General features: G+C 42.0%; 1 protein-coding gene across 1 annotated transcript in view; it reads right to left on the bottom strand.

Annotated features, from left to right (window-relative positions):
* Window positions 1–26,277, bottom strand: part of epha5 (EPH receptor A5) — a gene marked incomplete at both ends in the record, with an annotated part of 63,961 nt that extends 37,684 nt beyond the window's left edge. Inside the window, 3 exons of the mRNA XM_083982888.1 lie at window positions 9,411–10,131; window positions 19,666–19,730; window positions 26,178–26,277. Of these exons, the coding sequence (XP_083839014.1) occupies window positions 9,411–10,131; window positions 19,666–19,730; window positions 26,178–26,277 (886 nt within the window). The remainder of the gene's footprint in view (window positions 1–9,410; window positions 10,132–19,665; window positions 19,731–26,177) is intronic.
* Window positions 26,278–27,016: the final 739 nt, after the last annotated feature.

The raw sequence follows: 27,016 nt of genomic DNA, 5'->3' as shown, positions 1-27,016 counted from the left end.
CACACGTTAGCAGGGGGAAGGGAGGAAGCACTTCTGGGAAAGTCAGTTTACCCAACAAGCACTCAGGAAGCACTTTAGTTGTCATGACAGCATCGCCACGTTGAGATGATGGGGTGATGGAGAGGGGGTGGGGAGAAAGATGGAGAAAGCGAGAGAGAGATGCAGGAGGATGGTACGGAGTGGGAGAGAGTGTGGAGAAAGAGGTCTGTAGCAGCTTCCAATTGAACAGAATCTGAAAAGATGAATGGTCCAGTTGATTCATATTTCAGGAGATGATGGAATCAGAAAAGACTTCCTGCCACTTTTCGGCGCCGTCGTTCACCATGATGTTCAGTCTCAGGAGCAAATCAGGGATGACAAAACTTCTATTTTTGGAAGAGCAACTGCACACTCTTAAACCCGTATGGCAAAAAACATAGATACAGGAGAACAGATATCATGACTTGTAATGTTATTGGCTCTTTTTAGGCCCAGTCAGTTATGACAAAATTCCAGCTATGTTTTTGGCAGATTCATATTCAGCTAAATAAACATGGAAGGGTCATTTTGTATAACAAACTCTCTTGTATTGTGAGGTATTGTGAGGTAATAGAAACTGAGCTTTTCAGTACAGTGATGTTTCACAGATGAGTTTGATTGTTGGAGAAAATAATGTGAAAATATACAAAAGCTTATTACTTACTTATTACTTTGTCATAACCCAAACAGACAAATGAATTGAACTAATGACTGAATAGATCAAACCAAGGCAGTGAGGCAGCACTGGAGCTCAGATTCTTATTATCACATGTGGATAATCATGTTGAACTGGCAGATGCCAGTATGATCATGTGTGTATCTCTGTGTTATGCAAGTGACTGTAATACCCTTGTCAGAATGCCACCATCCACAAGCCGCACACTGCAAAGTGTGAGCCTCTCGTTCGCTATCCCATAATTCCCTGGAGGGGGAAGGCAGAAAGCTTCCTCACATTACTACTCCAGTGAGTCAGTTTCTGATGGCAGCACCACCAGCGTGACCAGATCGAGTTTGACATATGCTGCAGTGACGTCTGACAGGCAGGCAAACACAGAGGAACATCAGGGGAGCCCTGGCACTGAAACAAAGTATCGTCAAGGGAAATCCAGCTGTACCCATGACACACTTAGACGACGTGCACGGAGACAAAATGCTCGCCGTTTTTATTGTTCCACTAGTAAGCGGCACTTTATCGTCCCGAGCGTTTCTTTTAATTGATAATACCAACAGTCGTCCTCGTTTTCATTTGCACTCATCTTGCTGTCATTCTTTTTCCTCGTCTCTGCCAACTTCCCCCCTCCCCCCTCGGCTCCCTCTCTTTTCCTTCCCCATGGCTTCGCTGCCCATCTTGCACCTCAAACTCTTTTTTCTTTTGTCACGTGAATTCAGTGCTGCCTGAATCCTGCCTGAAAGCTGTCAATCCAAGGCTTTAATTCATCTTCTCAACATGGCATTCAGCTCTTATCCTGTCATTCCAACGTCCAATTTAGTCCTCATTTCATTATTCCAACACTGAATACAGTCCTGACTCCATTATTCCGTCTTTCCAGTATGCCATTTAGCTCTTTTACTATCATTACAATATTACACTCAGCTCAAATGGCATTATTCCAACGTTCAAGGGGAACGAGTATTCCTCCCAACAACCCATTCAGCCTTTAATATATCATTTCAACGATTCATTTAGTCTTTATTCCATTAAAGAAATATTATTTCATCACAAAATCCCATCATATAAAACTATCACTTTTACCCCTATTCCTCTGATACAGCCTTCCCATCCCACTCAGCACTCACTCAACTCTGTGTGTACACAAAGAAAAGTATTGTGGTTGTAATAAGGCTGCTGGAGTACTCTTTTCATGTTTTTACACATGCCCAACATCACATCCTGTTCCAAATACTTGGATAAGCTTTTTTGAGAGACAGGACTATGCTTGAGATAATACGCCATGTAAACATGTCATTCAAGTTTCTGATAAATCTGGGCCATTAGGACACGCACATTGTTTAGTAGTCAGTGAAATAAAACAAAAGAGATGAAATATGAGTGAAGAAATGATGTGACGATAAATCATGCTACTTCTGCACAGTCCTGACAGCTATTCTACAAACCTGGCTCAGTCAAATATTCTATAAAAAGGCTGAACTACAGTCCATATATATGTCATTTCCTATACAACCCAGAATGAGACTCAAAACTGGGTCTCTAGTTATTCTGACATCCCTCTCGGCTCCTCCATAAAACCCACCACTGAACTCAGACATTGCACTGGTGCCACATTCAGCCATTATTCCTACATTCCCTCTCGTCTTCATTCAGCCTAAGTCACATCTGTGAGGCTGAAGTCAATCTACAATCCCCCCCTTTCCTCCTCATCTCCCTCTTCATCCATCTGCCCACTTCTATCCTCACTTATCCTTCCTCTAACGCCATCACCCCAGAAACAACACTCATCCATCTCTGTGTCTCTGCCCTCCCATCCTGTGGTGTGAAATCCTCAATTTATCTTGTGTCGCCCTGTTTAGCCATCAATTTTCCTCTCTGTGCTCCTCCCATCCTTCCATCTATCTATTGGTCTATCTCCTCTCCTCTGTCTTGCTGGGCTGACAGTGCTGCAGGCGATGACCAATTATCCCAGTTAAAGTTGTGCCTACTTCTATACATCTAACGCAATCACATGGAGAATCTTTAGATCCCGTCTGACACAATATTATGCCTGGTGTAACAAGACAGTATATCTGCACGCTTTGAATGCAAATGTATTTACGTCTTATGCATTTTTTATTTGCCTTACTGACACTTGAAACAAAAAACAACAAATATTACAGTAATATTGTACATTTTTTTGTCTCTAGAATTTCCCCACCGTGGATACTACTCAAACCGCTGCTGTATTGAGGCTGAATGTTTTCCATAAATAGAGAGATAGTTTTGACAGAGGTGTGTGTTAGAGGGAGGGTAAAAAAGACAGGAGCTGGATTGCTGATGGAGAAAGATAGACAGATCTTTAAAAAGGGGGGAAGGAGAGAGAAGCAGAGTGAGAGGCACTGGCAAGAGTGTAAAAGACAGGAAAGTGCTAATGTAGTTGGCAGCGATAAAGAGGAAGAGAAGTATGGGGGGTAGATGGATGGATAGATGGGCGATGACTGAGAGGCATTCAGGGAAAAGATACAATGAGAAAGGAGAGAGGTGCAAGAAGCAAGAAGTAGAGATGTGAGAGAGAGATAGAGCAGCAGAAAGAGAGGAGGAAAAAGACAAAGAAGATGAGAAAGTGGTGTCCATAATGAGTTCTGTCCTACATACACAAAGGCTGCGTTAAATCATGCTCTACTAGGCAGCACACCAAGCCAATACAACCAGGATCCACACAGACTTACACATTTACTCTCAAATACACAAATTGTACTACACTCACTGTGACCTGCAACCCACTGATTCACAGTCTACAGTGAGACAAGCGTGCTTAAAACATTAACTGAAAAGGCTGAACAGACTATCAAATAAAATCTAGTTATTACTGAAGCTCCGTCTCATGTTTCAAAAAAACAGCTCTACGCTTAAAAAAAAACACTCTGACATTCACAGAGAGGGCAAAATATACATAATGGGGAGAAAATTAAACCACTACATCCAACGCAGGTTCTCCAATCCAGCACAGCAGATGTTCTCCACATCTTTCTCATCTGAAAGGCAACCAGAGAGCAGCCCGAAAAAAAAAAAAAAGGAGACACTGAATATAACTCCTCACAGTATGGAGTCCAGGCGCTCTTTCAACAACTCTAAAACACTTCAAACGTTAATGTGAGTGAGTGAAACGCACATGAAAAAGTGTTTGCTAAGGCAGTGAACGCATATGGTTACAAAGCGGAGAGAGAGGAAACCCTGCCATGTTTCCCTCTGTAGACTGTTTCAAAGGCTGTCAGTTTAAAAACGGTCTCATCTGCATACGAAACCACACACAAAGACATCATCCTGTAGCTTAGCTTCATTAAAGGTGGAGTGTATGATGTTGGAGAAAGACTGATGGTATTTTAACTGTAATCAGCAAAACAAATACACCCCCTTACTTCAGAAACTCCGCTCCATGAAATAATGGAGGCGGCTTGCCCGGCCAACAAAACAATGGTGGAAATCAGGATGCCTTATAGCTACGCCGTGGAAGTGGATACATTAAACAAATGACAATGGAGTTTAGGGAGAGTCAGTCGTTCTGATTGTGCAAAACTACAGAGACCTTAAGTATCCAACAAAAAACTCCCTCATGCTAGCAAATGTGCGATTGTAGGTCTTTGTGGCTATAAAAATCTCTGCAGGTTGTAGGCCTAGGTGCTAATAACACACGATACAGAGCAAATTGTTGCGACTGGTGCTGCAAGCTAGCTAGCATACAGAGAAGGTAAGCCTCATAGCATACCAGCTGCAGATAGTGGTACATCACACGAGCAACTTGGCAAACTAGAAAGTAACCTAACTAACCAGTAAGGATTCACAAACATCGTCAGAATATTCTGTCATGTGCTTGCCTTAACGTCTCTACTAATCTCTCTGCCAGTCTGTTTGCATTTTCAGTTAATCCAATTCAAAACTCTTCAGTTTGGTAGCAAAAGTGTAGACTTCTCCTTCTCCTGGTAATACTTATATTCCTTTAACATTAGGGATGCACATTTTGAATTTTTTGTCTGACCGATAACCAATGCTCATTAACCAATTATTAACCATCAACCAATAAGATTAAAATGCTCGTGGGGGCAATTCACAAGGTTTTTTTTTTTGCCATTATAAAACTCAGCTGAGCAGCGCCACATCCACTGTGCCCTGGTTCCGCTGATCATACTTAGATGGCGGGTAGATCGTCCAATGTTAAACTGTTTTTATAGCTACAGTACAAAGTGCAGACAAACACCAGGCTGAAGAGAGAGGAGAGAGAGGAACAGAGCTCCTCTGACAGCTCGTCTGTGGAGATGCAGGAGAGCTAGGTGAACCGGCTGGAGGCAGTGCCTTCCTTTTTTTTTTTTTTTTGCATCGCCGTTGTTACAGGTGATGCACATCTACAGTATGTCCGCGTAGGCTACAGTACGTTTGTTGTCTGACCTTCCTTCACGGGGACTGCGGCTCATACTGTAAGTCCTCCTGTGTAACTTTTTGCTACAAAATATGACTGAAGGCAGGTGGAAGTCTGCACGTGTCGACACGCCCCCATGAGTTGACGACATAAGGAGCTAATAAAAATAAATTAACCGATAGTATTAGTTGGTTAATTTCTTATCGGTTAACGGTTAAGCGGTTAATCATCCCTATTTAACATGCATTGGATTTACTGTGTCTGACTCTCAGTACCTTCCCTGCAGCACACACAGACTGGGTAGCCAGTGGGCCATGGGGAGATCTTCAGAATTTCTTATTTCACCTTGATTAGAATTTCATCCACCTTTGATTACGAGGAGTGTGCTTGACTCTTGACAGTTCACTGTTGACTTCATTTTGCTGTACTTATGACCACGATGATTACAAAAAAAGTAAGAAAAAAAAAAGGAAAAAGTCAATCAATTTCATTGTGTGCACTGGAGATGTTTTTATCCTGAAATGTTAAACCAGTGGCAAAAATTTGCATATCACATAACTTCATCTTCCAGGACAATACAACTCATTAAAATGAAAGTCTGCTCTGCAACCCTGAAACTTCTGCTGCAACAGGACAGTGAAAACAGGCCATCAAGCATACTGAGAGCTTCTTACAAGGCATGGCGGCAGGGTCAGACTTTATAACAGTGTCATAAAACACCCTTTGTGAATAGGGTCTCTAAAGAGACATTACTTTCTTGCTGTCTCTTTTGAGCTCAGCCTACACAAGGACAGACTATGTTGTGTTTTTAATTCATGTCTCTTCTTGAGACAAAAATGAAGTACAGTTGCTTCTAAAACTCCACTTATGCACATTGAGGTCTTGCACATACAACTGACGGCTGCCTAAGCAAAGCAGCTATGTTTTGTAAACCGTATGCATTATTGTTTTTGCTATATCTTCCTTTAACTTCAAAGAAGAAGAATTAAAATATTGTCTTCAGCTGAAGCTTTACTTTTCAAACCTTTATTTATTCTCGAAAGGACATTGAGGTTTTACCCTCATTTGCAATGTCGTCGAGATCACAGCAATATTCAAAGCAAAACACAATGCACAGCATAGGATAAAACACAGTTACAAAAGTTAAATACATCTGATTCATTACAAAATTTAAAAACAGTTACAGACTGTGGTAAAGAGGTTTGAGATGTTATTTTTATAATGTTGATAGGATGGAGGGGCATTAATTTTAAGTGTGAGTTGAAGATCGTTCCAGGAGGCAGGGGCATCATAGCAAAATGCAGATTTACCAAGTTCAGTTTGTACCCGGGGGACTTTAAAAGTAAGCCAGTCATTGGAGCGAGTTGAATATGAACCTTGATTTAAATCCAACAGTGTTGTAATGTATGGCGGGAGTTTTTCAGTAATGGCTTTAAAGATGAAGAGATGCCAGTGATTGTTGCGTCTTTCTGACAGGGAAGACCAACCTACTTTTGTGTAGTGCTATAACTATCGCCGGTAATGAATCTAAGAGCAGAGTGATAGACCACATCTAGAGGTGAAAGAATTGAAGGGGCAGCATTCCTATAAATAATATCACCATAGTCCAACACTGGCATAAAGACAGCTTCAACAATCCTCTTTCTGCAGATCATAGGGAAAATAGATTTATTTCTGAAAAAGAAGCCAATTTTTTGTCTAAGTTTGCTAGTGAGGTTGTCTATGTGAAATTTAAAAGTGAATTTTTCATCAAGCCAGATACCTAGATATTTAAACTCAGTGACTCTCTGAATAGTAGAGCAATTTAGCGTAGATAGGTGCAGGCGGTTATATTCTGTGTTTTTGGATCTAGTGAATAGCATGTATTTTGTTTTATTTGAATTTATACAAGTTTAAGTTTGATGAGAGCTTTCTGCAAATGATTGAAGGAGTGTTGAAGGTTGTCCATAGCAAGCTGTACAGAGTCAGCAATACAGTAAATTATTGTATCATCTGCATACAGATGGGCTTGACAATTACTCAGAGAGGGGACAATATCATTAATATAGATAGTGAAAAGGACAGGGCCCAGAATTGAAACCTGTGGCACCCCTTTTGTTAGCTGTAAATATTCTGACCGAGCAGCACCCATTTTTACGCACTGCCATCTTCCAGACAGATAGTCACAGAACCAGTTTTGGCTACAGCTATACAGTACTTTAATCTAAACTCCACAATGACTAGTTGAATAGTTAGATGCCCAAGTTTATCAGGTAGAGTTTTACCATGGTGCATAATTAGTTTAGTATGTTAACATGCTAAAATTTCTAATCAGTATCAGGCACTATGCAAAGGTAAGGCTGTATACAGGAATCTAGTCATAAGGTAAATATTGGACAGATGGCAGACGATGAACTATCAAGGTACCAAGATATATAACAATCTATCTGGTAGTCGTGGAGATATTTCAGTATGATTCATAAATGTCTGCTTGTGGCACTAAAGGGAAACTATGAGGATAACCAAGGTCATTAGAATTAATCCGCTGGGGATTAATGTCAGGACAAAATGGCACAGGGATCTATCAGGAAATGTATCTGTCGGGACCAAAGTGGTGGGAGGACTGACCAATCAATTGACCTACACTGCCATTGCTAGATCCACACCATGATTATGTTAAGAACAGAAGATAACAAGCAACAACAACAGAGAGTTTGAAAAATAAGCTTCTCTTACTAACAAAGATGCTTACAGAGATCATTAAATTCAGGAGACTGCATTATTTTTAGATGAAACTACTGCTTGTGTAGTGCACTTCTTAATATTTCCCAGCAAGCTTCAGCTGACCTGACTGATCAAACCAGATTAGTGAAAAGGCATAAGTCTGTAAAGCCTAATTAGCTGTGCCATAACTGGGCAGCAAGCTAATGAGTGGTAATATTCACATGTTCCTACATCTTCACTCCTTCACATGTGTGTGGTATTGTGCTTGTACCTACTTAGCATTCTTTGCAGACATTTTGTTGATACAGTACAGAATGAGGTCTCAGGTATTATAGTGAACAGCAGGATGTTTTACAGTCTTGTCAGCCACAGATCTGTAACAGACTGGGTGACTGCACACAGTCTGCTGCAGTATGACTCCAGGCAGGCCAGTGGCCTACTGACAGCTATTTCCTAATGATCTCCCCACTGAGACTCCATGTCTGATGATTAAAGCTAGAGATGATTTGTTACATAGCCACTCCATTTTACCGTTTGACTGTAATGAACTGATTGAGGTGTTGGACACTCTGGAGTTATTGTGTGTGTGTGTGTCTGTGATGACTTCAATCGAAATTCAGATGCATATTAAGTAGGTGCTCCCTGAATGCACCACTGAGCTAGTTTGAAATTGGTGTGTCATACGAGGTTTGTGGCACAAGAATAATACAGTGTCTCTGTTGCATTCTCACTGAAGCCAGTTGGACAAGGCTTCAGACCACAAAACCAACATTCCTGGTTTCGATATAGAACATAAAGAGGACAGGGAACTATTCTGTGCTATGGACCAGGGTTTATGTAATTCACATTTCTTGTCCACCACGTACACACACTCACACAAACAAAATTAGAAAAAGCAAAAAGTTTGTTCATTATCTGAGATAGAACATTGCGCGAAGAGATGAAACACTCAAGGGCCACCAGATAATCACACGTTTCAATTTTCTGTACATCACAGCTTCACGCCGCTACGATAACCGTCCTCTGGAATCTTTCTGAAATATCACCACGCCACTCAGAGCCACTCTTGGTTGCACAAGTAGGGTCTAGTGTGCAAGTCTGAAAATCGAGTAATTTAAAGACAGCACAGAGGAAGATTGGAGAGGAGTGAAGGAGAGAAAAATAGAGAGGCCCTGGGTGCCCGTGGAAATGGCAGTTAAGGTCGACGGTGGGAATGTTTGGGCTCGAGACGGAGCAGAACAGCGGCTGTATGAGAGCAGCAAAGTGCTGCAGGGCTCGGGGGAATACCCTGCACTAAGCCGGAGAGAAACACACACACACACACACACACACACAGATGCACACATACACCCAGTAAGAATCACTCTGAGTAAAAGAATAAACAGATCCATGCACACATTCTAGCGCACAATACTAAAAACTAACATTTGCATGGCAATAAAACAAAAACAAACACACAGGAAGAGCACACATGAACGCACGCTCATCTAAAAAGAGCAAAAATGTGAAAACAGGAAAATAACATGAAGAGTGAAAAACAGCAAATTCTCACATTTGAAAAAAACTAGAATCAGATTTTATTGGAAAAGAAACTACTTCACACACACATACATACACTCTCACCTTTACAGGATCCGTTGATTTCCTCAAACCCCGGCTGGCAAACACACTTCCCGATAGGCACCAGCCACTCTCCCTCAGTGCTGCAATGCATCCTGGGTGGCTCGTATAAAGGCAGGGAGTTATTAACGCAGCGGCCCACTACCTCCACCAGCTGTGAGGCCTCTGAGCCTGGGATGGTGTCGGGGAACTCGGCGAGGCTCTTCACCAGAAATGGGCAGCGTTTGTAGAAAACTCGCACTGAGACTAAAGCGATGCAGGCCCCCAAATCCTGAAACGCCAGGTAGAAGCCTTTCCGGATCAGAGGGCCTAAATCGCGGACTTCAGTGTTGAGCTTCATGACGCGGTCCCCGAGGTCCAGCTCTGTGAAGCTCTCGTCTGCCGCTATGGTGTCGATTTTGATGTACCTGCTTTCCTTCATCACCCTGTCTTCCTCCTCCGTCATCCCCGTTCCGTCTCTCATCTCTCCTTCTTCCATTTCCTCCTCGTACCCGTCCGTTTCGTAGTAATACATGTTAAACGTTTCTTTGCAGGTGCCGACCCCGCCGGGCAGGCTGTTGCAGTCCCTCAGAGTGAACTTCAGCTCTATGAAGACCCGCTGGGCGCCCTCGGTCAGGATCCAGTTGGTGTGGAGCCAGTTGTTTTGGTTCTGCTCCATGACCCTGCACACTTGGTAGGTGTGAATGGGGGCGTAGTCCTCGTCTACCTCACCGATCTCCTCCCACTGAGGCAGAGAGAAGGTGGAAATTAATCAAGGTTGAAGGGAAAATAGGTGAAAGATGAAAAAAACAAAACAATTTCACTCTTGGACAACAGGGAATCAAAGCTTAACACTTCTTTTGGCAACACAAGCAAATTGTACTCAGAAACGTTAAATTGAAAGTGTAAGCAGCTTTTTTCTGTTGCAGGTCAAATGTAGCAAATTGTAACTTCTACACATACACTTGAATTAACCCATATTCCCCACCCGGGGATTATATCCTTCAAAATTGTCACAAAATGAATCTGAGAGCTCTGGAGATGATTTATGGGAAAGAAAAGTTATATGTGAAACACAATATGCCTTGTGTTTGTTATGAAAAATCTGCCAATTTTTACATTTCTGATCCTTGAGCAGTAATTTAGGTCAATGAAACAAGCTGAGAAAAATAAATAATCTTTCAGCACTCACATTGCTTTGGTTTTATATAGGCTATGCTTAGTACACTCTTTATTCATGTAAAAGCCTAATCGGAGAAGTAAATGTTTGATCGATGAAGTTTTGTACAATGTACAATATTTCAATCTGAATCACTGAAGTATAGAGCAGCATAAATGGAAATATTCAAAAAGTAAACACTGCTGATTGACAAGATTGAATATTTGAGAACTTTGGCAAGAAAATGGTTTTGTGGAGAAATGTGGTTCGAATCCTGAAAGCAAGGAATCAAAAAAAAAAAAAAAAACAGTGTCAAAACTGAGGTATGCATTTTTGGATGGCTTCACAATGGTGAGGAATTTTAAAAGAGACGGAGAGACTGCCTTGGTGTGTATGTGAGTGTCAGTATAGATAGAAGAGGAGTAATCCTCATCCCTTCCACCTCATTTCCTCTGACAATGAGATAGGGTTATAGGGTATCTATGCATTTCCCATGAATGAGGGGTGGAGCGCTTGTCAGCGAAAAAAAGAATTAACGTGCACTTACAGGTGTGGTTGTCTATGCGTATAGCCATACTGCTATCAAGTGTGTGTGTATGTGGGTGTCCCCATTATTGCCAGTGTGTGTGCATATATGTAAATTACTCCTTCAGTGTTCAAAGCTCCTGTGTATTTGAGCATCTGCATCCATGCCTGTGTGTGTATGTGTGTATACAGTATGTGCATGTGTGTGTGTCAGACAGCAGCATTAATTCCCTCTGCCTGTCTCCTGGGACGTGGCTATTATCTGCATCACTAGCACTCTCCCATGGCTAATACAGGCGCTTCATCATGTCACTGTAATATGGCCAGAGGGACCAGACTATGATCTGGTGTTATAGCCTAATAGCCCATATTAATCAATTCTCGCTGTAGCTGTTGTATACAACCTTCTGTCTTTGCCTTTTCTCTCTCTTCTCTCCATCTTGCTCAGCATCTGTCTTTTTTATTTTTTCTATCCCATTCCTGCTTTAGTCTATTTTTCTTTACAGTGATTATCATTTAGTTCCTGAAACATTAATGAATGGATGCAGGCATTGTCAAGTATTATTAGACAGCTACGAGTGTTGTTAACCGTCTAGTGTTTGTGTGTGTGTGTATTTGTAATCTTGTACTTCTATCATTGTTTTCAGGCCTCAAATGCGAGCACATGTTTAGAAAGTGACATTTTCAATCATCAACTCATGGAAAAGCTGTTTGAGGATTCAGACACGGCTTAAGAGTTAAGGTTAGATTTAGGATTAGGTTAAGGGGTTAAATGCATTGTGTTGATGAGGGTCCTTGCGAGTCTAGACGCACAAACATATCTGTGCATGCTCGTCTGTGACAGAGCCCCTATCTCTCCCAGACCCCAGCCCAGTCAGTCCCAGTGCAGACATTAAGCCTCTTACTGGTTAGATCACACAGATCCAGCAGCCTGCTCTGAGCTTTACACAGCTTAACACAGAGACACATATACACACAGACACACACCAATCATTATTGGTAGCCCAGCAGGGAGCTGAACAGATGACCTTCTCTGGTTTTGCTTGGAACCAAATGGGTTCAGTGTCTGTGGATGACGCGGGCTCGCCATTGTTGCCACTGGAAATTTTCCCACTCTGCAGCTCGACTGTATTAATAGTGTTAGTGATTACAAATGGAAATGGGACATGACACTTGCATAAGCTAACTCTCTAAACTGACTCATCAAACAGTGATTTACCATGAGCCATTAGTCTGCAGATAAACACCCTATATGACTCCAGCTTCGAAAAACACACACTGCAAACAGAGGTTGGCAGGGTTCAAACTAATGCTCTCCATTAAATGGGGTCCTTGCTTTCCTAATGTGATGGATTTTATTTCAAAATAGGAGATTTTCATGTACAATGCACAAAATAAAGGGCTTTTTTTTTTGCAGATGAAGTTGTGATTGGTACAGTAGGATGTTGATTAACACCCACTCCTGCACCATGATGTGGCCACTGTGTGTGTGTGATTTTCCAGGAAAAATCAGCCATTTTCTATGAAGTTCAAGTGGCTATTTCACGGGATCTTTACAGACCACAGTATGTGGTATTAGGTGGGTAGGTGACAGAGGTCAAACACAAAGCCTCGGCGCACAGAGCAAACACGCCAACGCCTGAGGGTCAGGACCACCCATGCTGATAATGCCGAGTTGTTGTAGAAACAAAAGCGTGCTCTACACAGCGCACTGTTTCCAATCCATTTTTATTCCTGCTTTAGCCGTTCATCTCTCGTGATTATGTAAAGCAGTTCACTGCCCCTTTGTTTTAAAAAAGAAGAATGTGATATTATAATCTTCCGTGCTCCCACATCACCTTTCAAGCAATTCACACAACCCCATCTCAGAAGGGTCAGTTCACTCAAAGTCCAACAGCAAGACACTTTTTCCCACTTATCCCTTGTGGTATCTCGACACGCAGATACTTTGAAATGGGTCTGACAACTTCAGCAGATAATTACACAAGATTTCAGCTCCATCTTTCCTTAAAACAATGTCCCTGTCACTCAGAAACTCCCTTGTCATTTCATATCGCAACCGCTGCTCTCACAGACTGAGTTTCTAGAGTTTCTTGAGAAATTGAGTAACCAGGACATTGTTTTCAAAAAGAACTGGGTCTCTTGTGGTTTTCAAATATATGCTTTCCAAAGCTTTGAATAACACGAACCAAATCCTTTGTAATCACGTGGCATTAGAGTGTTTTCTGAGGCATAAATCTCAACACCCACACGAAACCAAAAACGTCTGAATGGCTTGATACCACGAGCAGATGGATGCAAGAGTTTTAGTGAGTTAATTTCATGCTTTATTGTGAAAGATCAAAAAACGGGTCGAGAGCTTTGAGTCCCAGTGGAGGTGAATGGTCCTAGTAATCATAGGATCTTAATTTCAGTCCTTCCAGACCCCCTTGTGCAGCCCCTTACCCTCTACTCTTCTCCGCCTTCTGCCCTTTTCCTACTTTGCTCCCTACACTCCACGGCCCCTATAGGCATCCTTCTAGCTCCTCATTAGTGCGCGTTTGTTTTGTTGACTCTCGTGTGTGCGGGTGTGCTCGTATGGGTCCACGTGTCACATCCGTCAGCAGACCCCCTGTGGCTGTGCTGAGTGCCCTCCTGGCTCCAAGTCTATAAAGCTGTCTGCAACTCATTATTACCCCCCATTACCACTGACTGTCATGACACTATAATAGATCTGTCCTTCTCCTGCCATGCCCATGCAGCATCCCCCCCTGACCCCCCTTCCACATTTCTGCCTCCATCTCATCCATCCTAACAAACCCTCTTCTCATGCCTAATTCCTCTGCCTTTTCATTTCATCCATGTCTATCATCATTTTCTCCATGTCCTCCATTCTTCCTTTAATTATCCAATCTCAAGTCTAACCCAGAAACACTGCTCGACCACTTCCCCCACTTCCTCCTCTCTCCTCCAGCTTCTGTCTCCTCGTCTTCCTCCTTGTCCCTGATTTCTGCTGTTCCTCCTTTCTCTTCTTCAACTTCTCTCCTCCGCCCCTCCCTCCTGTCATCCTTCTAGTTAATCTCCCTCCATTGTCTTATCTTCCTTCTCTCCTTTGTCCCTTTTACCTCTCCTTGTCCTCCCTCCTTCATGGTACAGTAATGTGCCGGGGGAAAAAAGAGAGGCTCCGTGGAACAGCACAAGAGCTGTGGCTCAACAAATCTCTAAACAAACACTCCTTGAACTGTTCAAACAGCCGCTCTCCTTCCTCATTAGGGACAGATTAGTGTCCCATCACAACAAGCCGACTGTTAGCCATCACTTAGCCATCATTGAGTGTTTTTTTTGTTTTGCAGTGTGTTCAGCACCTTTGATGCTACAGTAACCCTTATCTATGGTCAAGTGAGCATGCTGAATCACACATGGCCTGCAATGGAAGAGAGCTCTACATCTCGCTGCTCAGTCTGCTGAATCAGTGATTAAATCAATTTAGTGTGCTTTCACTTTACTTTTGCCTCCTTCTTGCACGAGTGAAAGCCTTCAGGCACCAATTCACATTGAGTGTGAAAGATAGATTATTGGTGAACAGAGGTGTTGAAATCTCCATGTTACGTCTGAAGCACTCGAGTTGTTGTTCAAACTTGTTTTTGGAAAAGATCTGAATCAGAACCTCCAGGATTACAGAGCAACAAGGCTGTGCGTATTACCACCAGCAAATTTGCAGGAAATACTCGAGCTCATTTGAATTTCTGCCAGATGTCCTGAAATCTACTTCGAGCATTTCTGTTTTATTGAAATCACTATAATACAAGGTCACTGTGACTTTGAACCCTTTGAACCTTTGCCCACCCAAAATCTCTTGAGTTCATCTCTGACTCCAAGTGAACATTTGTGGCAAATCTAAAAGGATTCCCTCAAGGTGGTCTTGAGATATCACAGAACATATTTCGTAAGGTCACAGTGACCTTGACCTTTGACCACCAAAATCTAATCAGTTTATCTTAAAGTCCAAGTAAATGTTTCTGCCAATTTCCTGAATCACTATCTCGATATAATAACATCAGTTGGGTAAAGTGTTTCCAATGATCAGGCGAAAGCAGCACGAATCAATACTTTGTTAGTTGCAACTTTCTCTGAGACATATTCTCAGTAACCATTCAAACAGATTGATGGGTGGGAAAATGGTGGGCTACTTTGGCATCGTCATTTTTATGCAATGCCAAGTCTTTCTACTTCTTCCTCTCAGACAGGCTCAGAAGGAGATGCATGTGAGCCGTCAGCAGCAGCTTTAGTGTTTTCTTCTGATTTAAGATTTAACACAAGAGTTTAAGTGACGCAACGCGGCACAGAGGTTTTCATCAGTCGCCCTTTGTCAGCGCTAACTTCTTTGTGGCCGCGGCTTAGTGTGTCAGCGCCGTTACCGACCCAGTAACCACCGCCTGTTAGCGTTCAGATGAGGACAAGATGAGAAAAGGCTTTTGGACTTGCCAGACTGATGGGAGGAAATGGAGACAGATGGATTTGAAGGCAAAAATAATCCTCGTTGTGAGATTCATTCCTTTAATGACACCTTCCTTCCTGACTTTTCTTGCTTCATTCTTGTCCCTTCATGATGCAGCAGATAAAAGCATCCACCTAATGTCATATGATCGGCCGCCCACCCACCAGCACTCCTCCGATACAATGGGAACAGGAAGTAATGGAGGTATTAGATGACAAAGGGTTGACAGCCAAATAGTCATAATGGGCAGGCAACCAAAATTCCTCTATGTATATTTTTTTCCATATCTTCATCTTCACATCTAGTCCCTCTTTTTTTGTCAAACACAGATGCAAACTTGCTGCAACTCACTGAAATTCCAATGACACCTTTAAATACCAGCTAAATGTCTCGTCATGGAGCTTCAGTGTGGAGTTTCTGATTACTTTATTGAACTTTGGCAGCTGTTTGCTTCATACTTGTTTTCTGTCTTAGTCAAAAAAAAAAAAAAAAAACTTTGAATAATGTCCAACAGTCTGTCTGTTCCACAGTGTTAATTAATTGCATTGAAATCTGTCTACAACCATTGAAATCTGTCTACAACTATGTAATCTGTCGCTTCCATCCAAAACCCTTGTCAACCTCATCTGCTGTGCTGCTGTCAGACACCCACAATGAGACACGGGGAGGAGACAAAAAGTAATTATGCTCCAGAGACACTTTAAATGCCACACACTCTCTCCTCTCCCTTGTCTCTTTCTCCAATTTATCTTTGTCTTCTTGACTCCCCTTGTGCCCTCTTTCTCCCCCCCTCTACCTTCAGCAGTGATTTTCACTCCTCTACTTCAAAACAGGAGGAGACAGAGGACTTGTACTGTGGAGGTCACAGGAAGCCTGCTTTCTCCTCTCTCACACTCTCCCTCTGTCTCGCCCTGTCATGGTCTGACTGTCTGCAGCTCTCCATCTCTATCTGACTCTTCCCACCTCAGACTCACACCACATCTGTCTCCGTGTTGCCAGATTACCCTGCTGGCGGGGCCCCCTTAAGGCAAAATTTTAAACTTTGGTTGTCTTCTAGCTGAGATGTCTTCAAGCCAGATTTCCAAATTGGTTTTTACTCCATCTGTGAGAGGGGGGTAACACTGGTGAAACTGAGAGAGGAGAGAGAGGTATACTGGATATTTTAATTTATTTTACCTTGGAATTTATGAATCTGTCACTGTAGTTAATATGATTACATGGTTTGAATGACTTGAAACTGGCTTGAATGGCTGAAAGCTACAAGGGTGACGCCTTTGTTTATTACACAGTAATTAATTCCTGTAGCTGTCATTGAGTGAAAGACACTCCCCCAGGATAATAATTGCCCCACACCTGAGCACAAAAGATGCTGGAGTTTTGGGTGGGGCAGCTGTGGCTCATGAGCTAGAGAGCATCATCCAATCTTCATTGAGCACATTTAGATTTCATAAAGGACGCTCACAGTGCAATGACAAAAAAAACACGTTTTCAGTGATGAATGAAATATAATAATTCTCAGTTTCAAGCTACTGTATCGGTGTTATTGTTTTTTGAATTGTGTCGAAACATTTCAAGTTCAGCCGTCACACTGTTCACCTGTTCAGCCAAACACACGTTAAAATGACCATCCTGCCCATATCTGCCCAATCCACCCTTAGGGAATTAGACACTCTCCACCATTCCGCCATCCATTTTGCCAGAGGCGCACCATTCACTACTCACCACTGCGACCTATATAACCTAGTAGACTGGACATCCCTCCACACCGGACAGCTCTGCCACTGGCTTTAGAATTAACTACTTTGGCTCACTTACAAAACCATACTTGGTATATCACCTCTCTACCTCTCTTCCCTTCTGCAACTTTCCCAACTGAGCTAAACACCGCCCCACGTCCCACTGTTTTTACTGTTTTATTGTAATGTATTTATTTATTAACTGTTTGTTATTCTGAAGTTTATATAACCTTGTTTTTACTTTTAGCACCCCTCTCCCCCTCCTCCTCCCCCCTCAAAAAGCCTTTGCTCTTTGGTTCAGGCTGCACTTGTAAATAAGAATTTGTTCTTAATTGCTTGCCTGGGTAGATAAAGGTTAAATAAATAAATTGGAAATATTTTTTTCAAACCTCGTATTTTACCTCATCTCCTTCGAGCTTAAAAGCATGTTTCAAGAACTTTGGAACCATATGGATGCTTTGGAAGGAGCACACAAAGGAGCGGGGGGGAGGGGGAGATGGCGAGATGGTGAGATAAGGAAAAAACAAGAGAAGCAGATGACAAGAATAAGAAAAAAATGACACTTTTGAGTCAAACAAATGTTTGGAGGGCATGGAGGGTGGGAGGAACAGGGACGTGAGCTGAGCCAGATAAAAAAAAATGAGCAGAGGCGATGATGGGGATTGAAGGGAGGAGGGGAAAACGAGGGATGAAACAAACCATCTGGAGCATGAGGCTATAAAAAAACAGAAAGAAGAAGAAATAAAAAGACAAACCCTTCAGTGGATTCTCAACATCTTATTTAGCTACGGTCGACTGCTGCTGCCAAGTGTGAATGCGTCTCTGTGCGTGTGCAGAAGATGCGAGAATATGCCACAGATTGGCCACCGTTGTATAATTAGCAAATATGATAAGAATTATAATTGCCAACAGGAATAACTTCTGTTGCCAAATGCCAAACAAGGAATAGATTATTTATTTTGTCTAACGAGTTTGTCAATTAAGTGTCAGACAACAAGTTAAGTGGGGAAAAAAGACATTTCAATCACCAGAAACCGCAGCCGAGTAAAAACAAAACAGCTAATACGAGACAATACCATAATGAGATCCTTACCATCTTTCATTTTATCTCGCTCCCTGAAAGCAGTTATTTATGCAGTTGCATTGTCGAAGCCCCACACACACACACACACATGCGCCATAATCACATCTTCATTAATATGATTGCGCATACTGCTGCTTTTGTCAGCACTATCTCTCCCATCTACAAAGAGCCACAGAGTGGGCCGTGATTTGAATACCAGGAGCTGAGAAAGCGCTAAGGTCAGCACTATCGTTTTTTTTTTTTTTTTGGCGTGTATAGCTTCATATTCGTTAAACAGGAGCTGCGACTGTATGAGGGATTTTTCCACGTGGATCAAATGGATGCACAAATGAATTTGGGAGGGAATTATGTTTTCCCGAGGAAAGGTGACAGATTGTGGTGTGAACGATTTTCTCATGAGGCGAGGCAGTGTTGAAACTCTGAAATACATTATTAAATGATTTTAAAAAGCAGCTATTTTTCATCAAAACACACTAAACAATACCACAGAATAACTATTTTCCAACTCTAGTAAGTCATTCTCTAATTAGCCATCATCCTGGGAATACTTTGGAAATGGAAATCCGGCTCCTGGCTTGAGAATAATATATTCCATGGTGACTTTCAATATCTTATTCATGAATTCAATTTACTCTGGTAATGAACTGAGAGTTCTTGGAAATGAAATGACCTTTAACCTTGATAAAACAAATGAAGTACCTGCACTTCAGTGTAAAATCATGAAGTTACCAATGTGTTTCGTCATGCTCATGGAAACTGAGTTTACCTAAGAAAAATATGCTTAAAAGCTGCTGCCCTTTTGTCTTATTCACCCTCTGGATATTCCATCATTTTTATTATTGCTGATTAGTAACTAGGTTTAATGAATTTTCCAAAGCCCTTAAAGTTTATACACATATTTTTTAATTCTTTGGGCATTTTTCCTTTATTTGATAGGACAGTGTAGAGAGGCAGGGAAGCAGGAAGAGAGACTGGGGGAATGACATGCGCTAAAGATTGTCTCAGTCTGGAGTCAAACTGGCAATCAGCGCTTCAGGCATAGGCTACTGTATGCCAACATGGGACATGCTCTCTAACCACTCGACCACTCAGCACCCTACTAAAGGATTAGGGATGTAAGGATATAAGGATTATAATTGTTTCAAAAGCCACAGCACAAAGCCTTGAAGGCATTCCTCAACAACAACAAGAGCAAACAAGAACAACACCTCATTTCAAAAAAAGTGATTGGCAACTACAAGATTAAGCAAAAAAAAGAAAAGAAAAAAAAATGTTATCCAAGTAATGGTCACACTTACCCCATTCTTAGGGTAGGCCACCCATCCGAGGTCTCCCATCACAGAACGAGAATCCAGCAGGTTCACTGTTAAAAGTCAAACACACAGTCAGTACAAACAATCCATCAAAAACAAAACAAAACACATAACTCAAAGTTTTACCTTCTTCTCTTAAATCCATCATCTAAATGTATTCGTTCACTAATGATAGAACCATTTACAATCACCACAAGTTGTTCAGCTGATGAAGGTCGAGGTTTGTTCCACATGCATCACAGAGGCTGATTGCTGAGTAGATTCAAATACTTTTTATAAAGGAAGTTTCATGAGGATTAAAAATAGAGCTCTTGTTTTGATTTGCGAGGAAGTCATAAATGAAAAAACTTGCACAGCTAACAGGGATTCTAATTCAGATAGTTTGTGAAACAAGACTAAATAAAAGAATAAGGAGCACCTTCTTCACCTGGGATGACCTGAACAACTGTGTCTACAATCCATGGAAATGCAGGTTAGTGCATCTTTTTGTCCAATCACCACCTATGACACATCCCCTAATTTAATCCCCTAACTTCTGCCACATCTGCAAAAAGGTGAGGACCAACCTCACTTCCAGGTATTATTGTGCCATTACTGACATTATTTTGTACCATCATCCACTCTCCTCATGTCTTTCACCCACAGACCACTTCCCATTTCATACGACAGTTTTTTCAGGTAGCTTCTGCAGCTCCCTGTAGTAATCTGTCTCTGACTCACATAGCCTCTACAGCTCGGAGAAAATAAATTTCACATCGAGCTTTCAGCAAACAGCTGCACATAAAGTCACGCTCTGTTGTGAGTGACAAGTCAGTGCTCTCAGTGCAGTAATCTTGATTTCTTCTGACATACTATCATATGGTTTCACTGATTGAACATCATGATACTAGAATGTGATTTACTCTGTTGCAACCGACTGAGAAAGACTGCAGAAAAAATCTGGAGCAGTCAAGTTATTATTGGCTATATTGCAAATGCACAGGTTGAAACAACATCAAAAATATATTGTGACCCTTATATGGATGATAAATCTTTCCCTGAATCTTGGATTCTGAAAACCAGTGTTGTTGGAATTGAATGGAAATCACATATACAGTATGAAAAGCCAGATGTTTCTTTAAGAAGTTTTCTGTGGCTTCATGTCTGAATGTAGCTCTCTAGTAAAACTGACCCATTAAAATCCCCCTGTCTCAGCTTCTCAGTTGAAAGTTGTACCTGATCACTACACTCAAAACATGTTTTCATCTTTAAGTGCAGCTCTGACGACAGTGCTGTCCTGCGATGTTCTGTCTTATCCGCCCTATACCGGTGTGTGAGGGAGGAACTGTGACGTCACATTCAATGAAAATCAGGAGAGCACGTCCCCCAGCTGCATTGTTTACTTCAGTGGCTCTGTGTCTTACAACAGAGTCTGGTTCACTGTAACAGTAAATGAGTCGTACAGCACCGACATGACGGCTTGAGGCCTGTCCCGCACGTAGACCGGTCATGACTCAACCTTTGTTGCACAAAAATCCCTGAACAGCATTTCCACAGATACTGACTGCAGTGAATTTGCATTGTATCTCATTTAAGGCTGTTAAGTTTGCAGCACCTTCTGAACTCGCCTGAGTTCACCACCACACGAGTCACAACATGCACGCTCATAAACGGCAGTCAGGTTTTGTTCAGGCCGGAGTTCAGTTTTTTTTTTTATCTCATCTGTGATAACGTTTGGCTTGCTGTGCATCTGACACAGTGTGTACTCAAACAATAAAAGAGAAAGACCAACTGAAGGGTCCTTCGTCACACTACAGCTGCTTTTTCCTTGTCATGTAATAGGAGTGGATTAAGAGGCAGACATTTGAGCATTCAACTAATAGAAGCCAAGTAGATTTGTTACATGCTTGGTGGTCCAACAGTTAAAGATGTTGCATTTATGCATCTTTTACACTGATTACATTCAACTGCAAAAGAAAAGTATAAGGGACAAGGAAACACAGAGACACAGACGGATGGAAGATGCAGACAGTCTGGTCTGTCTCAGTGATGATGACAGTTTTAGCCAGAAATACGATATCAATAATATTTCAAAAAGCTCACTACAGTTTATAACAGACAATACTCATGTGGGAAATTAGACTGTGGAGCTGCTCAAGCTTCAAGACAGCTGACAGAAGTTTCTTACATGCCAGCAATCCAAGCGAACGTCCAACGGCCAGATTGTTGAGCATTCATTAAAAATCAGGCATCTTTTACCCAGATCACACAGTATATAGTCACTGTGATGTTTTCATTTGATGATGATGATCCAAATATAAAAATATACTTTAAAATAAAGGCTGTAATAAAAATTCATGGATTTAAGACATTTACTTATATCAGGATGACTTGTTATGGTTAGTCTCCATCCAAATAATTGACATTGATCCCATCTGGTCATATAGTCCAACTACTTCTTATTAGATGCACTGCACATGTTGTTACTCACTCCACTTTCAGCCAGTGCCCAATTTAAAATGTAGAAAATACATATATCAGCCAACCATGGTCGGTCAAGATGCCAAACATAAAATGTAAACACACTCACAAGAGAGACACCCAACTTTCAACAGTGTCCTCATATACATTTTCCAATTTATTTATGCAAACAGCTCCACCATCAGCTTAGTGGTTGTACTTTCTCATACGATCCCTAGACATAACGTTTCTATAGAAATAACTGGTGCTGTCTTTCCCAAATTTCACAAGAAAAGGAGATGATCTCACACTTTTTGGTCGTTTGAAATTTGTGGATTGGATGTCAAGTCTTTCCCCGACTGGACCTGATGAATGGAATTACCAATTTTTAGGTTGGTAAAAAAAACAAACAGTAGGAGCATCGACTACACCTAGAAAAAATTCTGGGTACTGAAGTTGAACTATTTCAGTTACAGTAGCCTACTTCTTGCTGTTGTTTGAGGACGTTCTCGAGAGTAACATTACTACAAACATTCATAATCTCAAAATGCAATCTCATTGATATTGTTCAGACAGTAAACCTGCTGTACAGTCACAGGTTGTGTGATAAGTCAAGTTGTAAAACATCGGATCCTCATATCAACCTGCTTCAATGTCAGCAAAGGATAAACAGCAGCACTGAGGAAGTGGTGAAAGCTTAACAAAAAGCAAGAGCTAGTTCAGCAACTCACACACACACAGAGACACAGAGACACACACACACACACTAGTCTTACTGTCTCCACTGCTCTACAGAGAATAATAAAAGATGTCCTTAGGACGCGATTAGACAACTAATTAGGCCATAAAGAAGAGATAAGTGATGCTGAACTAGATCATAAGGGATGTGTTACCTCTTTCACTCTCTCTAAGGATCAAACCACCTTACAAGTTACTGCTCAGCTGTGACAATGATCTACACAACTTATTATTAAAAGTCAGCACCGCTGAACGAATGAAGCGATTTAAAATCTTGTAGTGACATTACTTCAAGGATACTCTGAGTATTTCAAACGTGTCGAGGAGTAAGTGGATTTTGTTCAGCTCAGGGATTACTGATAAAATTCTCCTTGAAATGACGACTGAATATTTGATCTGGGAGGCAGAAGGACACCAGGGTTTTTATTTTCAGTTGTGCACTTTTTTGGCATTCAGAGCAGGTGACGGGTTTAAGTGCAAACTTGACCTCAGAGATTCATCCCACAGTCTTGACTAAAACCACGTCTAGCTCTTACCTCTGAAACCAGTCTTTAAAGTATAAAAACATGTCATTATCTCAACACATTTACCTCTTTAGCCCCCTTTTTTTCTGTGCCTGTGCTTCATGATATTTGGTTGTGGCATTTACATGCTAGCTTGGATGGCTCCGGGCTTAATGGCGTGTCTTCTTGCTCTCACACAGATACGCAGGCAAAGATAATCACGCACTTCTTTCAGTCCATTTACTACAATTTACCCAAATGTACTGTCCTCATTTGAACAACACCATTACCAACAAAAAAAGCAAAGTGATGGCTTTTAAACTCCGCAATGTGTAGGCTCACACACCCAGGACTATCCTCATTAGACAGACGTTATTATTAATCGAACACAGTGATCTCTAAAACAGATGTGCGGCATCTGGGTCTGCATCCAGATAGCCTCAGAAAATTGATCAATTTAAATAAGAATGGATTCGCTTTGAGAGAGGAAATAAATCAACTTGCCACAGTTTGTACAGTTTTCTCCAACACCATTCATCAGTGGTGGAGTCCCACCGCAGGAAAACTGTCGCCACTGTTAGAAGAATGATAATATCTCAAAGGAGGGATCTGGGATTTTTCTTTGTTCCCTGGTTTTATTAATTTTTTGTCCTACAATTAGTCACCGACCAGGAAACAAAGTTGGCACATACCTGCAAATGAAATCAAATTTAGATAAATGGGGGATTTTTTCAAAAGCTGGCTGGATGAGGCAAGTCTGCTGTGTAATGTGAGGACACATTGCCCTGCAGACGCTCAGCATGTTGCCTGATAGGACGCTCCTCTCATATTAAGGTAAAAATTGAGATGGGCAAGTGGCCAAAACCCCCAGTGACTCCTCGAGGACGTTTGAAGCAAGACAAACAATAGTTTAATCTTTCTCTCTCAATTGCAATAAATTAGCCCAATGACAGAATAGCGGCTTTTTTAATTATAGGCTTCTTCTCTCCTCTCCAATTATGCATGCGATGGTGTGATTATCCATTGCAATGCAAATATGTGCCAAATTAGTCAAAAATTTGCGTGGAACGGATGGCAGCCTGTGGCAAAACGATTCTTGAGGTGATGTGAGGTGTTGAGCTGTTTGCTGAACAAGGCGTTTAGTTAAGCAGACGCTCTCGGTCAAACAGTCAAATTTGGAAGAGGGGGAGAAAGACAGAAAAGAAAGGGAGAGAGAGAGGGAGAGAGAGAGCTCTTTCCAAGGAAGGGAAACAGGTTTTTTTTTGTGCAGAGCTCGACAAAATGAAACAACAAAGACAGCAAATGTCGGACCAGTTTTATGATGTGGAAGATTAAATGTGGATGTTTTTAAGGATTTCTCTCTCTCTCTCTCTGACTCTGTCTCCCTCTCCCTCGCTCGCTCCTTATTCACAAGTAAAAACACAGACTTATGATCCTGGCTGCATTGATTCACAAATAATCTCACAGCCTGAAGCTTGACTTTAACAAGGCTGTGTTTTAAACAAAATGGGAATTGAAGTCGACTAAAGAAAACAAATCTCATGAGTAAATAATTTTGGACAGATTTGAAATAAAACACTCCTTTCAGGTGAAATGGTAAATGTTTAACTCCTTTTTTTGTGGCAGTTTACTTTTATCAGACGCTGACCACAGCAGAACCCTGGTGTTTTCATTCAGCCAGGCGACAGAGGTTACCCACACTTTCCCTGTGAACTTTAACTATTTCATACGTTGCCGAAGGTTTCCCCGCACACCACTGCTGGACCCATCCGTGTCCCGCGGCCACACATTGGGAACTACTTTTGTGAATCTAAACTTTGACCAAATAAATCTGCCATGTGAAGAATGAGGAGGTTGATGAATGTCCCCTCTTTCCCGGATAATGGTGTCTAATAGCCCCCAAACAATGGCATTCATCTCTAGCTATTAAAATGTTGCTCAGTCTGCAGACAATAGCGTGGGAACAATATTAGACACACTCTTTCACTGGCCTGCTTCTCTTTTCTTATCTTTACACCAGGTTACAAATGTCCACATTGGACTCAGTGAGGGGGGAAATGCAGCTGTGCATTAGTCCAATTGAAATGAAAACTGATTAGTTAACAGTTTGCAACCAGCAGCAACGCATATGGAAATAACTGCACCAAATGATGTGTGACACTAAATATCTGAGGGAACACAACTGAGACAACTGAACTTATTGGCTGAGACGTTGGAGCAAACAAAGGTCCACATCTTTACAGCCACATCAGACCTTAAATAACCTTATAAGAGAATAAGGAGGGGGAAAAACCATTAGGTCAATTTAAACCCCCCCCCCAACACACAAGCCAAAAAATAAAATATAACACAAAAATGCCATGAATACCTCCAGGTCATTCTCAACTCAACACACGTTACACGCAGCACGGGTAAAGTGCTTCAGATTAAAAATGAGATTTTCGCAGCGCAGTGCGCGTCTGTAGCCGCTGCCAAGTCCTCACAGGACCGGTGATCTGGAGAGACATGTTCTGTTCAAAGGTCCTTTTTTATTTCAGCTCTTGCTGTTTGAGAACAGACTGTCATTACCGACTTGGGGGACATTGCTGTCATAAACATTATCTGCTCATATTAATTTTATAGGCGACCTCGTTTTATGTCAAAAGGAGTCGCAAGCGTAAAGGCAGCATGAAGGAGACCGATGGTCTGGGAAGGGGGGGCACCAGAGGTAGACTACGGACCTTTAAGCGCCCGAACTTGTCAGTGCCAGTTAAAGCCCTGTCGTGTGCTAAAAGGCTGTGACATTAACCCACGATGTCTCCCTCGCTGTGTTTTTACCTTCGTTGGCGGGGATGCACCACGCTCCGAGCAAAGCCAGACTCCAAACCCACGTCCATGCCACCAGCCGAATGCCACAACTCCAACAGCAAGATTGCATGGCGCATCCAAAAAAAATAAAATAAAAAACACAACCGGTAACGGGGAAGGGGTGGGGGCGGGGGTTTCTTTTCCTAAATAACAGCAGTTTCGGTCAGCATAAAGCGGGATACCGTACAGAAACCATCTGTATCGCCGTGCGTCCGCTCGGAGAGATGGGAGCTCATGTTATGCTGGGGGTAGACGGAGGTACTGAGGAGCTGCGTGCGCTCTGGGTTTGGGGAGGCGGGCGGGCGCACCGAGGGGGGGCGGAGTGCAGCGCCCGGCCCCTCCAATCACAGAACCTCCACAGGTGAAACCCCGATTGCTGCTGCTGCTGCTGCTGTTGCCTGACTCGTTTTCCTCCCGAACGCTAATCAATTACTCTGCGCTCGTTACCGCTTTCAAATGTAACTTCATTAGTTTACGGCGCCTATTAACCTGCTCCCTCTCGCGTTGCCTTTCTGCATGAGTGAGACTACATGAGTGGAAGTGTGATGAACAGCGCGGGGCTTGTTACTTATTAAGCTCGTTACCATAATGCTCCAGGGGCGGAAACGGAAAGCGGCTCGGGAATTTGCTGTCAAGCGGCCCCGGTTTGATATTGACACAACTTATTTGTCAATTAATCAATTAGTGTTAATTTGCATTTGTATAGAATTGCATTGTAATTTGTATTGAGTAAATGACAGAACTCTAAGTTGTATTGATATAATAATCACTTAACTATTAATTTGACTTAATAACCTGCTTTATCAGGA

This window comes from Trachurus trachurus, assembly GCF_905171665.1.
Source record: "Trachurus trachurus genome assembly, chromosome: 12".
Lineage (NCBI taxonomy): Eukaryota > Metazoa > Chordata > Actinopteri > Carangiformes > Carangidae > Trachurus > Trachurus trachurus.
This window is presented reverse-complemented; position numbering and strand designations above follow the sequence as displayed.